The sequence below is a fragment of the Lepisosteus oculatus genome, chromosome 15, assembly GCF_040954835.1.
Source record: "Lepisosteus oculatus isolate fLepOcu1 chromosome 15, fLepOcu1.hap2, whole genome shotgun sequence".
NCBI lineage: Eukaryota > Metazoa > Chordata > Actinopteri > Semionotiformes > Lepisosteidae > Lepisosteus > Lepisosteus oculatus.
Window position 1 is genome coordinate 21,579,488 of NC_090710.1, and position 15,267 is coordinate 21,594,754.

The 15,267-nt window shown below is 45.2% G+C and overlaps 1 protein-coding gene across 1 annotated transcript; it reads left to right on the forward strand.

Annotated features, from left to right (window-relative positions):
• Positions 1-10,548: 10,548 nt before the first annotated feature.
• On the forward strand, positions 10,549-13,175 carry LOC102692507 (mid1-interacting protein 1-B). The gene is made up of 2 exons (XM_015363999.2): positions 10,549-10,727; positions 11,368-13,175. Exon 2 carries the CDS (start codon positions 11,974-11,976, stop codon positions 12,451-12,453), a length of 480 nt encoding a protein of 159 aa, XP_015219485.1. The 5' UTR covers positions 10,549-10,727; positions 11,368-11,973; the 3' UTR covers positions 12,454-13,175.
• Positions 13,176-15,267: the final 2,092 nt, after the last annotated feature.

Sequence of the window (15,267 nt, forward strand, 5' to 3'; positions counted from 1 at the left end):
GTCCCTAGACCAATAAAGACGGGTACCTGCAGTATATAGGGACATGGAGTGTGCGCTTGCACTATATGCCTGTGTTTGGAGAGAAAATGAAAACGCGAACTAGCCGCGAAGCAGGAGGTTGTGAAAGAAACACGCTTTCCACAGCGAAGACGCTGCCTAGTTCCGCTGAGAATCAGCGGGTTAGCACATTTTCCTGTAGGGGTTTTATAGAATATTACTCAGATTACAGATTCTCTGGTGTTTAAGAAGACCCCTGCAGTTCTGTAGTAAATTGGCCACATTGACGTACGAAAAAAAGATTTGAAATGCACAAATTCAGAACAGCGGGGTTTTTTGAATGGTAGGGCTTGCAGGCAGCCGCAGCCGAGGAATGACAGCTTCAGGACTGTAGTATTGATTGGATAATTATATGGAAATATGATGGCCGATGTCTGCGAGTATGACTTGCTGTTAGAAAGCTGACACAACGCACAGACGCGAAGAGGGGTGAGTTTTTCAAGCAGACCTGCAGATTTCAGAGCGTCACACGTCACCTTTGAACTACTGTATGGTGAAATAACCAGGTACAATAGCAGTTCTTCATCGCCGTGCTCGAATTTTCCAGTCACTGGAAATTTAATTTATAACTTTTATCATTTTGGTAACACCAGAATAGGGTCTGTAATTTAGGAACCCTTATAATCCCTCATACACGAAGAGAATGTTAATACAGTGTGAATAATGTGGTAGTAAATTACCTTTAGTAGCGATTAATTGCATGGTTTTTAACTTGCGTCAGATATTTGTCGATTCTTAATGCTTTATTAATGGCAACTTCATCGATGCAACTGTTTCTTAGGCACGTATAAAATGTGATTTACACTCCCTATAACGTGTTCCCATTTTGTGGGAGTTTAAGTAGTGTTTTAATTTTTAATGTGAAATTAATCATGGGGAGTTTTGTACCTCTTTAACTTTTAAAAATTAAGTTGAGTTTCTAGTTGTGTATTAAAGAGGCGAATTTTTGAGAGCAGGGGATATACGTTCTTCAATGCGCTGTTTTGATCAGAATTTGACTATTATATATGTAGAAATAATTGCCTGCAATATGTTTATCTGAATAGTCAATAACTGATCACGTTTAAAGATCGTTGCCAATTATTTTCTTAAGGAGAACAGTAACTTTTGACTTTTTGGAATGCCAGTCTTCATATTCTTATGATACACATGATCGACATATCTCTTTTGTGTAAACGTGTCGTGAGACGCAAGTTCGTTTTGCCCCCTCCTTTAATTATAAAGTTAAAAGCAATTAAAAAAACTGTCGCTGCCTTTGTCGCTCGATCCGAGTATTCAATCTTACTGCAGCGAATATCTCTTTTGAACACCAGATGGCGATGTAACATCGTCAAATAGTCGCAGCACTGGCGATATGGACTTGACACAGGTCGACGTCTCTACCTGCGGATCTTAGCGCAGGGCAGGGCTTGTGTTTTGCTCAGACTTTAAAATTCGTTCCTTCGTCGTTGTTTAGTGTGTGCGTGTCCCTATTTCTTAAGTTGAATTTAAGTTTCTTTGAAAGCACGTTTAAATGGTAAAACAGATTTTTTTTTCTAATTTTGTCTCCCTTGAAGATTCCAGCGAGGTGCCTTATTAACAAAAGGCAAACAGTGTATTCACTGTTGAATGGTTTCTTAATTTTTTTAATGATGTAATCAGTATGGGAAAGTACACTTGCAAACACACTGATAGGCACCAATGTGGTATGGTGTGTTGTACAATTTAACCCCAAGCAGAAAGAGCCCAAGATCCTCACCTCACCTGGCCCTGAGTGGAGGTTCTCTGGTACCTCTGTTCCCTGTGGCCAGTTCAGGGGTTGGGGTGGCATAGTTGAAATGCATTTCTACCACATTGCTCAGTCCGAGGGAAAAAAAACACTGCAGGAAACAAGCTTTAGCCCTGTGATATTCAAGCTTGGCCCCGAAGGGCTGCCTTCTAAACCTCTTCTGGTTTTATAAGTCGCTTATAAATCACAATGTGTAAAAACCTGGAACCAGTGGTAATACAGGAAAAATTCATTTAACGATTGATTGAACTGAAAGTCATTAAGAGTCTCGGATGGAATTAGACCCCGAGGACACGGCGACCCACGAGACCTGGAATGATCTACAGTAAGCCATTGGTCCGCAGGATATCGCCAAGGTCGTGAATCTGCTGTTTTCCATCCTTCCTGCCAATATTGTACTGTAAAACTCACAATGGGCTCGTTTCCTTGTGTTCTGCAATGCAGATCGCTAGAGAAGGTGTGATGTAATAACTCTGCGCATTTGGCATTCTAATAGGAAAGTGAGATGTTATTACTTTGGCATTCTTCAGTCTAGAGGATGGCATGTGCGGGACCCATCCGCGGGTGGACGGGGCAGCGCTCTGGTGTGCGCTGGGCCGGTGAGCTGGAGAGGCCCGTCACAGGCCTCATCAGCTGGCTCTTCGCTCTGTGTGCGCTGAGAGAAGCCAGACAGGCAGCTCCCCCCCTGAGGACACCTCCCGCACGCTGCCTTCGACACGAGCGCGAGCTGCCGGATTGCTAATCAGGAGCTGGTCTGGACTCCAGCACGGAGGTGGCAGCGCGCCCGCATTCCGACAGCCTGGAGCTCGGGGAGCTCAGGAACCACCCTCAGGCTCCACCGCCGTCGCGGCCTGCTCTTTTCAGCCTGCTCGCGGCCAGGCCGCTGCGCTGGCAGAGACGCTTCGTGTCCTGTGAGGTTAGAAACCAGACGGGGAGCGCTACTGTAGCCGGCGGCTGTATCACCCTGCAGCTCTCAGCTAAGCTCCGCAGCTGTGAGCCTGGTCAGTACCTGGATGGGAGACTCCTGGGAAAGCTAAGGCTGCTGCTGGTAGAGGTGTTAGTGGGACCAGTAGGGGGCGCTCACCCTGTGGCTCGTGTGGGTCCTAATGCCCTAGTATAGTGACAGGGACACTGTACAGTAAAAAGGCGCCGTCCCTTGGATGAGATGTGAACCTAAGGTCCTGACTCACTGTGGTCATTAAAAATCCCAGGGTGTTTATTGAAAAGTGTAGGGGTGTTACCCCGGTGTCCTGGCCTAATTTCCCCCTGGCCTTTACCAATCATGGCCTCCTAATAATCCCCATCTATGAATTGGCCTCATCACTCTGTTCTTCTCCCCACTGATGGCTGATGTGTGGGGAGCATACTGGCACACTCTGGCTGCCGTCACATCATCCAGGTGGGGCTGCACATTGGTGGAGGGGAGTCCCCATTATCTGGAAAACACTGGGAGTGGAGGGTCCAGAAAGGTGCTATATAAGTGTAATGATTATTATTACTTGACACTAAATATCTCTTTTCTTCTGTCAGAAGTGTTGCATGAAGGTGTTCAGTAGTAAGGGTGAGTGAGTCTGGGTGCTACTCCCGCCACACACACATCCTCTTTCTTTTGGTATCGCACTTGAAAAGCGTGTGTGGCACATATGCAGCATGTCTTGGAATCCATCCATCCATTTTCTGACCACTTTATCCAGTACAGCAGTATTGGATACTGCTGGAGCTGGAGCCTGTCCTGGCAAGCAACAAGCAGAAGGCAGGGCGCACTCAGACACACACATGCACACTCACACCAGAGCCAGTTTTCCCAGAAGCCCATGAAGCTACCAGTAGGTCTCCCTGTGGGAGAAAACTGTCACGATCGTCATCCCTCCTCTTAAGGGCGCTCCGACCCTTTCGGATTTTAGTTGATTATGGTCACCTGCCCCGTGTTCAGTCTGCCACTATTTAAGCCTGGCGCTCCTGCTATTCTTGGCTCGGCACTGGGAGATGGACACCGGAAGCCCGCCTACCAGCGGTTCCAGGAGCGACCCGACGGCATCGGCTTCCTCACAGTGTCCTGACCGTCCGAGTCCTGGACTCGGAGCGCCTGACCTCGTTACCTTGGTTTTACTCCTTGTTCCTGTTCCGGATTTTAACTTTGTCTGTCTCGGATGGATCACCCGGTTCCTGGATTCTGGACTACTCGCTGGATTTCCCCCTTTGGACTGTCTGGATTGTTTATCCTTGCCACACCCCCCGAGCACCGGATCACCGCCGTCGCACCCCCCTGTCTGTCAACCCGTCCTAACCCTGATGTCCTTCTCCACTTACTTCCGGATTATACCGTCTGCACAGGGTCCTGAACTACGCTTCGCGGGGAGAACATACAAACGGCACACAATGCTAACCACTGCAACACAGTGCTGCCCTGCACCCTGGACCGTCTGTCCCAATTCAGAATAAAACAGAGCTGTTGGTTACAATTCACACACAAGTTCAAAGTGGGGGGGATTCCTCTTTGATTCTGCGGGAAATAAAAGAGTATTTCCCACATTTGAAGTCTTTCTGACAAATACTTTGGAGTGCATAATTAGAAAATGAAGGGGGAAAGACCCGTTTGTCCATTTCAAATGTTGCTCATTTTGCAGGCTCTTCAATTTAGAAAAATGTGCAAAAAAACAGAAATTCTATCTGTGCCCTGGGAAGCACTTAACTTTGAATGCTGTTCTTTCTCCATAAGGAGCCCTGCATCCTAACATATCCTGTACATTAATCATCCATTTCAGAGGGGTTTTGCAATATCTCCAATTATCATTCCCATTTCATCTTCATTTGGTGAGACGGGCACTGCCTACCAGTAATGACTATGCAAAATAACCAAATGAGAGTCAAAATCCTTACTAAATGTGATTAAAAATAAAGGGGAAAACAGGAACCAGGAAAGCACTATACATATACATGTATCATTAAGTAAAACAGTACTGATAAATGAACAACAGAGATTTTATATCCAAATATGTTCTTCTGCTTCTTCTTTGCTGCTGATGGTGATTATCACTGTATAATAGTACATTAGGTTCAATCTCTAGTAAGACTTTATTCACAAGCTGTGATTAAGTAGAAGCTCCAAGCATTCTTGTGGTAAGAGAGAGGTTTTGATGTCTTTCCTTTCTCTCTTGGTTAGTGCTAAAAGACCCAAGGTTGAAAGATCTAACTAGCTCTCATCACGTGACAGGCAAGAGACCATTTTTAATGAAGTGCGCGAGGAAACACGTTGCTGGATATAAAAATAAAGGCAGTAAATGCTTGCCGGAGATGGCAGCTTTTTTGGATCTTGGATTTGCCATGGGATGTGCCTTTCTCACAGTTAAGACTTCTCACAGTTAAGAGCATTCACACACTTCACTGCTGCATAATCAATTAGAGAAAACTGATGTTTCTGTTTCAAATCAAGCGTGCCGTCAAAGCAATTCCATTCTGTGTCGCTGTACATGTGTATAAAGCCTGTGGCTGTATGTAAGTTCTTTTCAAAAGCATCCCACTCTTGCGTCTACAATGCACACAATTGTTTCTCTCTGTTCCTCCCCCAATTTCTCTCCCAGACAGCCCTGCCAGTCCAATTCCAAGCTTTAATGAGCCCTGAGAAGAAAGAGTGATGAGCGAGATAGGAATCTGTAAACCAGGGAGACAGCAAACTGGGATACTAATCTTGTTAAGCAAATTACTGTAGCTCAGCAGTCCGTCTGATAATCAAGAGCATGAGCATACACATAGTGCCTGAGTTCCTTGCTGTTTAATTGAGAGAAAAGGGTGTTTTTTTATAACATTTCTGGAACCTTCTTGCCCCATTTAAGGGGGAGCTTATGTTGTTCTGTGGTAACCTATTTGAGGCGCTAGTCGGATTTAGGTATTGTACACACACACAGCATCTTGTATTCAGTATCATTTTGGGTGCTACAAGTCTTAAAATTACTATTGTTTCATTTGTGCAGCATGCATTACCAGACAGACTAGATTTCAATCAAAAATGGGTGTTTTGAATAAACATTTCTTCTCATAATATTGTTCAGTCTGTTTCCCACCAACCTGCTGTTTTGCTAAAGAGTGAGGTGGCAGAGCACAGTATACCGTAGGTTTAGAACAGATTGAGGTCCAGTATATTAAGGTTTAAAAACCAGGCTCATGTTCAAGCCCTACAGAAAAAAATAAATGGCCATAAATCATTTCAATTGTAATGAATTAAGCTGCTACTCTCACTCTATTTTCTGCCTCTGTCTTAATTAAAACACAATAGTTCATACTTTTTTATGATTTTGCAAAAGTTTGTTTCCTTTTAGAGAATAAACATCTGTCTCTTACACCACAGGTTTAATGCTGATACTGCACTAGTTCCTGGTTACTGCTGATAGAGGTACAGCTCGTGTGGGAATTTTGTTAGAAATGAGCCAGGTATCTTGTTTTCAGAAATTCCAGTTGAATTCTAAGCAAATGAGAAGGTGAACTTAAAGCTATTTTTCTTTAAATAAGGCAAAATGCAAACAATATGAAAGAAGGCAGGCGTACAGTGTGTGTGTATTGGGAGAGACTGTAGCTGACCACCTCGAATACCAGATCTGCCTGCGTCTCTCTTTGGTTGCCATGGCAGTTACCGTAACAATTTCCCTCTCCACAACAAAGGCCACTGGTGTTCGCAATCAGAGACCGCGTTTTCCTCTTTCCAGCCCTTGAGCATGTTAAAGGGCAGGCTCGGGTTTTCACTCAGCGGTGACTCTGACTGTAAGTTATTTATTAGCCCTGTTTGAGTCGACAGACAAGGCACACTGCAATGTTAATTTATAACGCTGATAAATGAGGTGAAACCTAAAGCGCTCGGCGCTCAGCTGGAAAAGAAAATAGATGTAGCAGAATGATAGCATTCCAGTCATATGGTTTCAAGTACGGAGGGTACTGTATGTATGTGGATTTCATGGCGAGATCATTGAGCTGGCTTGTCCTTCAGGGTAACACCACTGCAATTATAGATACAAGAGCTACACCAGTAAGCATCTGATTATGGGCACCAATGACATTCACTTGCCTAGCCCTGGTCACCAAAATGATGTCATTTTTCTTCTATAAAAATTCTATGATTTTCGTCTAGGCTTTTGTCAAAATCTCGAGCTCGGACCCTGCGGACAAATGCATTCTGTATTGCGGAGGACTATGCACTGCACTTCTGCTGTGATGACTCTCTGTTAGCTCCTGATTTGGAGTAGCAAAATGACTGTAATTAAATAAAAAAATCCAAAATAGTTAACAACAGCCGTAGATTGTGCCATTATGATGCCTAGGATTTAGATTGATGAAAAATTAAGCAGTTACCCATTGCATTTTTATCTTCTTTCACAGCAAAGGTTAGATGCAGTGAGACAGATAACTGTTTTACTCTATCAAGCCTGTGCTCTTATTTATTATGAGATGTGTGTATGCAGTACTAATGACACTGCTACTTATAATTTCAAAATCTGTGTGCAGTGCAGTGCAGCAGTGCAGCTGTCTTCCTGAGCTCCGAGGATGTATTCGTTAATAAGCGTGCAGGGATGATGAGCACACTCAGCGACGTCCCCCGGAGCGGAGCACGGAATCCGCTGCGTGCACATCTCCAAGCACAGAGACTGCTCGGTTTTCACGGCTGCTCTGTTCAGCTGGTAAGAACCCTATTAGCAGCCCTTTAATCCCTAAATCTTTAATTGCTTTACTCCCTTGTGGCTCTGTGACATCACTAATAATTACCAACTGATCTCTGCCTTGCTTTGCGCTGGGTTTGTTTTCCCTCCCAGTCACATTGCTGGGACAGTCTTGCCAGCTTTCCCCCTTTGAAAATGGTAAGGCCACCAACATCCCTTAGTGGCCTGTTCGGAAAACAATTAACAGTCCCGGCTGCCAGTGAAACACCTACAAGAGCATTTTTTTTTCCAGGCGTCAGAGGATAGGTGCAAATTTACCATGTGTGTAGGTGCCTGTTTCTCATGCCTGTAGCTAATGTGCAAGAGCATTAGTACTATTGGGTTAGGGTGTAACTGGAAGATTGTGGTTTAAAATTCCATGTTTTTCTCATGGGTGTGCATGTAAATCGGTTTGGTTAAAATGACTCGGTTAAACTGATAATCTGCCACACCGGAAACGAAAAGGCTGCAGAAAACAGTTTCTCTTTTGTAAAGAGCCCAGTTTTAATCACAAATACAAACCATGTGCTTTTGGAAGAGGTCCTTGGTGTATCCTGTAAACTTGCAGGCTATAAAAACCACAATAACGACCACTGCAGAGAAGAATTTACAGTTTGTCATATAGACACATGACTGCCGACCTCTAATGTTAAATGCTATTAAGGCGTTAATTCATAGAACTCAAGCCAGAACTCAAGCTTTCACCTCTTGTCGAAAAAACGTATACTGGCATAATTAGATCTGTTGGGGGCCACGATCTATATTTTTTTTACGATAAGCCTAGCCTATTTTAAGATGCACCTGAAAATCTTCATTATATATATTTTAGCTCCTACGTGGGGAGCTTACAGGCTGCTCCGTTCCCTTTGACCATGCACAAGCAAGGCGGGCTGGGAACAGCGCCTGAGGGGCGGGACTTGGGGGAACCGGACTGTGAGGCGGCTTCTTCTCTCCTGTGTGTGTGTTATTATAGGTGCAGCGCTGTCCCCACGTGTGTACCTTTCCCCAGTTCTGGTTAATAAATGTTGTTCAACCCCTTTTCCTGAGTCCTACGCCTGCTCCATTCCGTGCCGAACCTCGCGGTCGTTACATTGGTGTCAACAGTGGGATCGGAGAGGAGTTCTGAGCGCGGAGAGACGCCGGTGAACGCAGAGAGAGGCCTGGTGTGCCCCAGCGGGAGCGGCGCAGTGAAAGGCTTGGCACGCGGAGAGAGGCCTGATGGGGAGAGCCCCAGCAGGAGTGGCGCGGCGCGGTGAAAGTCCTGGCACGCAAAGAGAGGACCAGTGCGCGGAGAGCCCCAGCGGGATTGGCGCGGAGAGAGGCCAGGCGCGCGGAGAGTCCCAGCAGCACGCTCAACTCTCAGGTGGGGGCAGTGTAGCGCCCATGTGGGTGCTTAACGTCTGCTTAATTCCCTTTGGTCATGCGCCCCCAGGGCGGGCTGGGAACAGCGCCTGAGGGGCGGGACTGGGGAAAACTGGACTGTATGGGGGGGGGCGTGAGGCTCCCTCTTCTCTCCCGTGTCAGTAGTAGTGCAGTGCTGCAACCCCTGTCCCTGTGTGTACCTTTCCCCGGTTCTGGTTAATAAATGTGTTGTTCAACTCCTTTTCCTGAGTCTTACGCCTGCTCTATTCCGTGCCGAACCCTGCGGTCGTTAAAATATCTTGCCCATAAGCGTGTTTCAACAAGATGCATCACACCACTCCCGCCTACGTAGTCAGCACACGCCTAAGATAAACTGTATTACGGAGGTGACACACAATGTGCACTCAAAACACTTCATTTCAATAAAATAAAAGTAATCCTTAATATGTTTAAATACATATTTAATTAATAAATATTGCACTCATTGACGAGCTACCCTCACGTTGCGACTTGAGAACGAACGCTCTATATACTTTGAAAATGACACCCATATTTACCTGAATCTAACAACAGCTGTAAGTAGATTCTGTGGAGGTAGGATCCGAAATCTACCATCTCTGCCTTCTTCAAAGTGAAGCACGACCGCTAAACCATCATAATCTTGAGCGTTTTGACGTTTTGTGCATGCTCTAATTTAGCCAAGCAACGGCGTTAAGACATTTATTAGACCCCTCTGATTCCGTCTGAATTGGACACAAAAGACGATAATATAACTTTTTACCATAAATTGTGCATTAAAACAACACAGGGGTGCAATAATTATTACTCAATTAAAAAAAACCAATTTGATGCATAAGTAACATCCACTGTTCAAAGAACCATATTTTCACATCTCGGTCTGTTTTGTGCTTGCCGTTGAATAACTGAATTCAGGAAAAAAACGAATAATATTGAAAAATAGTTATATACTTGGACAAAACGAAAGGCACACAATTGATGTACTTCGATGGGTTGGTGGGTTGGCAATAAAAAGAGAGGTTGACTCCAGTCTTCATCTGTATAGACCAGGAGAAACATACAGTCGTTTCTTTATGGGGAGAACACTGTGAACAACACCATTAATTAGCATATTTAAATTAATAAACGCGCCATTACAAACCAGCAGGAGACCCCAAGCAATGAGCCAATACTCTTCATTAGGGTGCCGCAGAAATGGGGCTGAAACTTGAGTTATCTTTTCTAAAATATCTTTTATTCAGCCAGTTTTCCCCCCCTCAGAATTGTCATGATACCAAGCGTTTTTCGGAAACTACGGCATCTAACGAGCCACTAAGGGCGTTCTTCAGGACGTGCAGTAGGTTGATACAGGGTGGCGAGTCAGCTGAGCACCCACTCTCTGTTCTGCAGACCTCCAGACATCAAAGTGACGAAGGACATTCAAGCATCGCAGCATTTCGGACCCTGTAGGGTTAAACGTGTTCCGGGCTCGTAGTTTCCACTGTAACTTGGCAGAAGGCCTGTTACCAGAGACGCAGCCCTCAGACAAGGAAGTCCCGGCTTGACTGGCCAATCAGGGCCCAGCCTCGGGCCGCAAGTCGACCGGCTGAGCCGCGATTGGCTGAAACCGGAGGTAAGGCTGTGGGCTGATGCCTTTCTCATGCATATTCATCACTGGGCTCAGTTACGCGAGTGCCTGTACCGCATTGTCCGTGACTGAGTCCTGGGTCCTCCCTGATGCTATTTAGGCGTATTGTAGCCTTGATAAAGTTCTTTGAAAAATAAAAAAAAAATAGCTGAAATCTGTTCTGGGATACTACACGGAGAACCCAATGTATCACACCCTGAAACACTGAACTGTAAGCTAATTATACATTATTACAGATGTGAATGTGTGTGTGTGCTTGCGACGGCTTAACTAACCTTCATGTTTCCGCTTAGACGGTTTTTAAAATTTGGTTTCTTCACTCGGATCCGGACGTTTTTTAGTTTTTGTTTTTTAAAAAAGGCGTGTGGTGTCTAATCCGTTTCCGAGATGTGTTTTTCAGTCTTTTAATATTTAGCTTTGTAGTTGGCCGCCCAGCACTGCAGGATGTGTGTATGTCTGGCACGAATTTACTTGCCTAACCCACAGCGTTTGAAATGCCTAAATAATATCGCGCTGCTGAGAGATTTACGACCTGAACCCATCATTTGCTGCATAATATTAAAGGGCTAGCTGTTTAAAGATTGCATTTAAGTAATTGCCGATACCTTTCTACATTATACACACAACGTGGGTTAATTGCGAACAGGAGGGTATTGCATCATAGGATCGGTTTAACAAGCGGGGAAAATAGTACAGGCAGACGAGGAAGTGCTGTGTCACACCCAAATATGTAAAACCTTTCTTTACAAAGCCCAGCCGGCACCCAGTGATAGTTACCAGATCCTGTGTGCCTGCACAGAGGAAGGGCTTTCAAGAGTTAAACACGACTAACCCATTCTGTGTTATTTCAGGTCATTGACTGGGATCCGGCTGCAAGCTGCCAAAGGGTACCTGTTTCCCAGGGAGGATAAGGGTTTTGTTTCTAGAGAAGAGACTGAAATTACCGACAAGGCCAAGCCGGACAGCTGGAGCGCCATCGCCTCGTTTCACGTCACCATCACCAGCAGGCAAGCCCGACGCAGCTGTGGAAAAGGAAATATTATCAAGTGGTGATTTTTTTTTTCCCCGTTGGAGGTGGGGGGGCTGACAGAACCAAGAGACAAACGAACTCCACCGTAACCCCCCAAAATTCAACCCCACTAAAGGCGCGATCCGATTGGAGTAAAATAAAATAAAAGCCAAACAGCCGCAGCACAAAATACCCTTCACTGAGTTGTCACATAAATAAAAAAAAAAACCCTACTACAGCGCTGGTTTGAATCCAAGCAGATGATTAAACAGCATTAGCGGAGAGCACTTAAGCGCACAGAGGAAGAACAAAAGGCTAAGGCGCTTATAATCATAGCTGAAGGGCGGCTGCGTGCGGTTCGCGTTGAAGCTGCCTTCCCTATCGCCGGATCAGCTCGTATCCCACAGCGGCTGTCAAGAAGGGTGAAAATAAGCGAATTCCCGTCGAGATGATGCAGATCGCAGATTCCTACAATCAGAAGCACTCGCTGTTCAATGCCATGAACCGGTTCATCGGCGCGGTGAACAACATGGACCAGACTGTGATGGTGCCCAGCCTCCTGAGAGACGTGCCTCTGGAGTACGAGGAGAAGGACGAGGTGAACAACTCCCTCAGGACAGGCAGCCCCGGGGCGGCGGGCTATTTCTCGGACCGGGACATGTACAGCTACTACGTCCTCCTGAAGTCCATCCGGAATGATATCGAGTGGGGGGTCCTGCAGGGGGAGGAGAGGAAAAAGGACAAGCTGGGCGCCTCCGCGCTGGACCTCTCCAGGATCGAGCCCGAGGAAGAGGAGGAGGACCTGCAGAAAATGTTTCACTTCCACCTGAGCGGACTGCACACGGTTCTGTCCAAGCTGACGAGGAAAGCGAACACCCTCACCAACAGATACAAGCAGGAGATAGGCATCGGGAGCTGGGGCCACTAGGCGCCTCAGCCGGCCACCTTTCTGTCTCGCTGGTGCTGCCTGTGAGCCGAACCCAGCAACTGGGTTTGACAAGACGGCGGATGAAGTTCGGTCGAACGGATCAGCAGAGCCCAAGGAAGAAAGGCAGATTAGGGCTTTTTTCGGGGGGTGGTTTGGGTAACCTATTTTTTTTTAAAGCTCCGGAAAGAAAAATAAAGTTGACTTCTTAGGCGTGGGGTTGTTCTGTACTAGTTCGCTTGGTGGAAAGATAGCATCTTGTTTTATGGCTGATTGCACTACCGCTGTTACTGTTTCTGCTAATGTATTTCTTGAAAACGCGAACTGTCTGTATAAAAAAAAAAGTTTAACATTTTACGTTTGTTACGTTGTCTCAGAATTTTATTTAAGCGCCCGGACGCAAAAGTTATTTTATTGTGTTCCCGATACGGGAAGGCAGTGCAATGAAGACTAGTCGAAAGGCGCTCTGACGCACTTTGCGGGCTGTCGTAGCACATGCTGTACCTAACTGAGCACATGAGGCCTCAAATGCAACGCCGATGACTCGTATGGGCCAGTGATGTATAAACTGTATGGAATCAACTGACTATTCTATGTAGCTGTATGGAGTAATGACGGATTCCACGTGGTGTTGTATGTTAAGACAAAAATCTTTATCGTTTTCTTTATTATTTTTTTACATTCTGTAAAGATAATGTACAGAAAATAAAGATTTTTGAATCTCATGTTTACATTGCGAGGATATTGTTCACTGAAAATACTCATATTTCCAGGAAGTTAAGTTTTGTCTAGGTGACTAAGAAAGGGCGAGTCCAACGCAAGGGGCTGAATGAAAATACGGGGATGAATGTGAAAGGTACAGAACTGAAGGAACAACAGAGGCTGCAGGAAACCCGGAATGATTTCGGCAGCTGAATCGCCATTTAAAAATCCCACCGTTTCCTTTGCGGTGTAAATATTTATCAGAGTCACTTCAAATGTGTCCAGAAGGAACTGAACTTTGCTTTGAGTAACGGTTCAGATGGACGCTGAAGTGTACAGGTAAATAAATGTGGCCAAAGACGTTTATGGTCATTGTGGATTTTGAATATTATATAATCATGATGTAAAAAAAATAAAAAGACTAGTTACAAAGATTAATTAGACATCGTTTCAAGGCAGCTGCTTGTATTCATACCAGAAAATAGTTCCAGCAAAATACCTCTGGGTGTGACGTAGGAGGTCATTGAACCTCTATAATAGGATTTTAGCTAAGGGGATGTAAGTTTCCATCATCTAAGGCATTACAGAGTCTTATTAATATTTGGTAGGTTCATGTTTTTATAGGCGGCATAGTGGTGCAAGCTAGGGCTCTGCAGGAGTGCTATCTGCCTGGAGTTTGTATGTTCTCCCTGTGTTTGAATGGGTTTCGTCCAACAGTTCAGAGATGTGCTGGTAGGTTGATTGGCTTCTGGGAAAATTGTCCCTGGTCTGAGTGCCTTGAAATAGACTGGCATCCCCTCCAGGGTGTATCCTGCCTTGCACCCATTGCTTGCCGAAATAGGCTCCGTCCCCCACCCCCACCCCCACCCCCGTGACTCTGTGCTGGATAAAACAGATTAGAAAATGGATGGATGGATGTTTGTGTCGCTCTCTTGAAACACAAAATGCAATTTCCACCTATACGAAAAAACAACAGGAATCGTATGACTCTATTTTTCCCCCTGTGGGGGGTGTGTCTCATTCAGCACATTGTAAGTATTGTGCCTCTGCCATCGGCGAGTGTTTGTCGTGCCTGAACGTCTGCGTCAGGCCTGCTGGAATGACTGAAACTTGAGTGGAATGTTAGTCCCGCAGGAACCCTGACAGGTTCAGCTGGTTTGACCTACCCATTGTCTCAGTGACTTACACTTTCTCACACTCTTTGGCCTGCCTTCTGGCAGGAAAGTTCTGGAAAGTTCTCCTGTCTTGAAAGGAACGTGGCTGGAATTCCACCACAGAAGAAAAGCTCCCCTTAGTCTATTGGGGGAAAATACCTGAATTTGCTTTAGTGAAAGTATGAGTACAGAGGGATAAGAGGATTTGTATAATAAATTGCAACACATTGTACTTACTAATAGGAAAAAGGGGGCAGAATCCCTAGTTTTTAGTTATTTAGAGATCCAACTTTTTTTTAGCTATGTACTGTAGGTGCAGTTTTACTCTGGCCCTACCATCCTTAGTTGTGTTAGATTAGCAGGTTTTGCCAAGCTACTATAATGAGATGGAAGTTCTTCTCTAATCTGTACTTGGCCTTAACTAGTGCTTAATCAGAGGGAGTTTCTGTGTTGTGGCCTGGCCAGTCAGTTCTGGGCAAAGTTACAAACTGCAGTTTCAGCGCTGACACAACTGTCTGACCATCCCAGGAACTCTGTTTCGCGTGTATATTTCTTCACAAGGAGCACCACAGCCCCCTCGGTCTTTTCTCATTTTCTGTAATGGACCAAAGTGGGCACACCTTTCTCTTTTCTGAAAGAATAATCCATATTGACATTGTTACTGCTTCAAAATGCAATACCTGTGGTTTTCAATTAACATGATTACACAACATAAAAAGGCTTATTACATTGGAAAAATAAATGTAAAAAAAGGCCAGAAAGTTTTTAAACACACATATGTCTTTCAAGTAGCAAATTCCCTATTTTGACAGGTTCAATTAAGGAGCTATGGCAGTGTGTTTTGGCTACAAAGCAGCAATCTGTCGCTAAGGATCTGAGCCTTTTGCTGGAAGGTTGCCGGTTCGTATCCCATGGCCAGCAGAGGAATCCTACTCCGTTGGGCCCCTGATCAAGTCCCTTA

Coding starts and splice junctions, on each gene's coding strand:
- LOC102692507 (XM_015363999.2), top strand. CDS start 11,974: ATGATGCAGATCGCAGATTCCTACAATCAGAAGCACTCGCTGTTCAAT.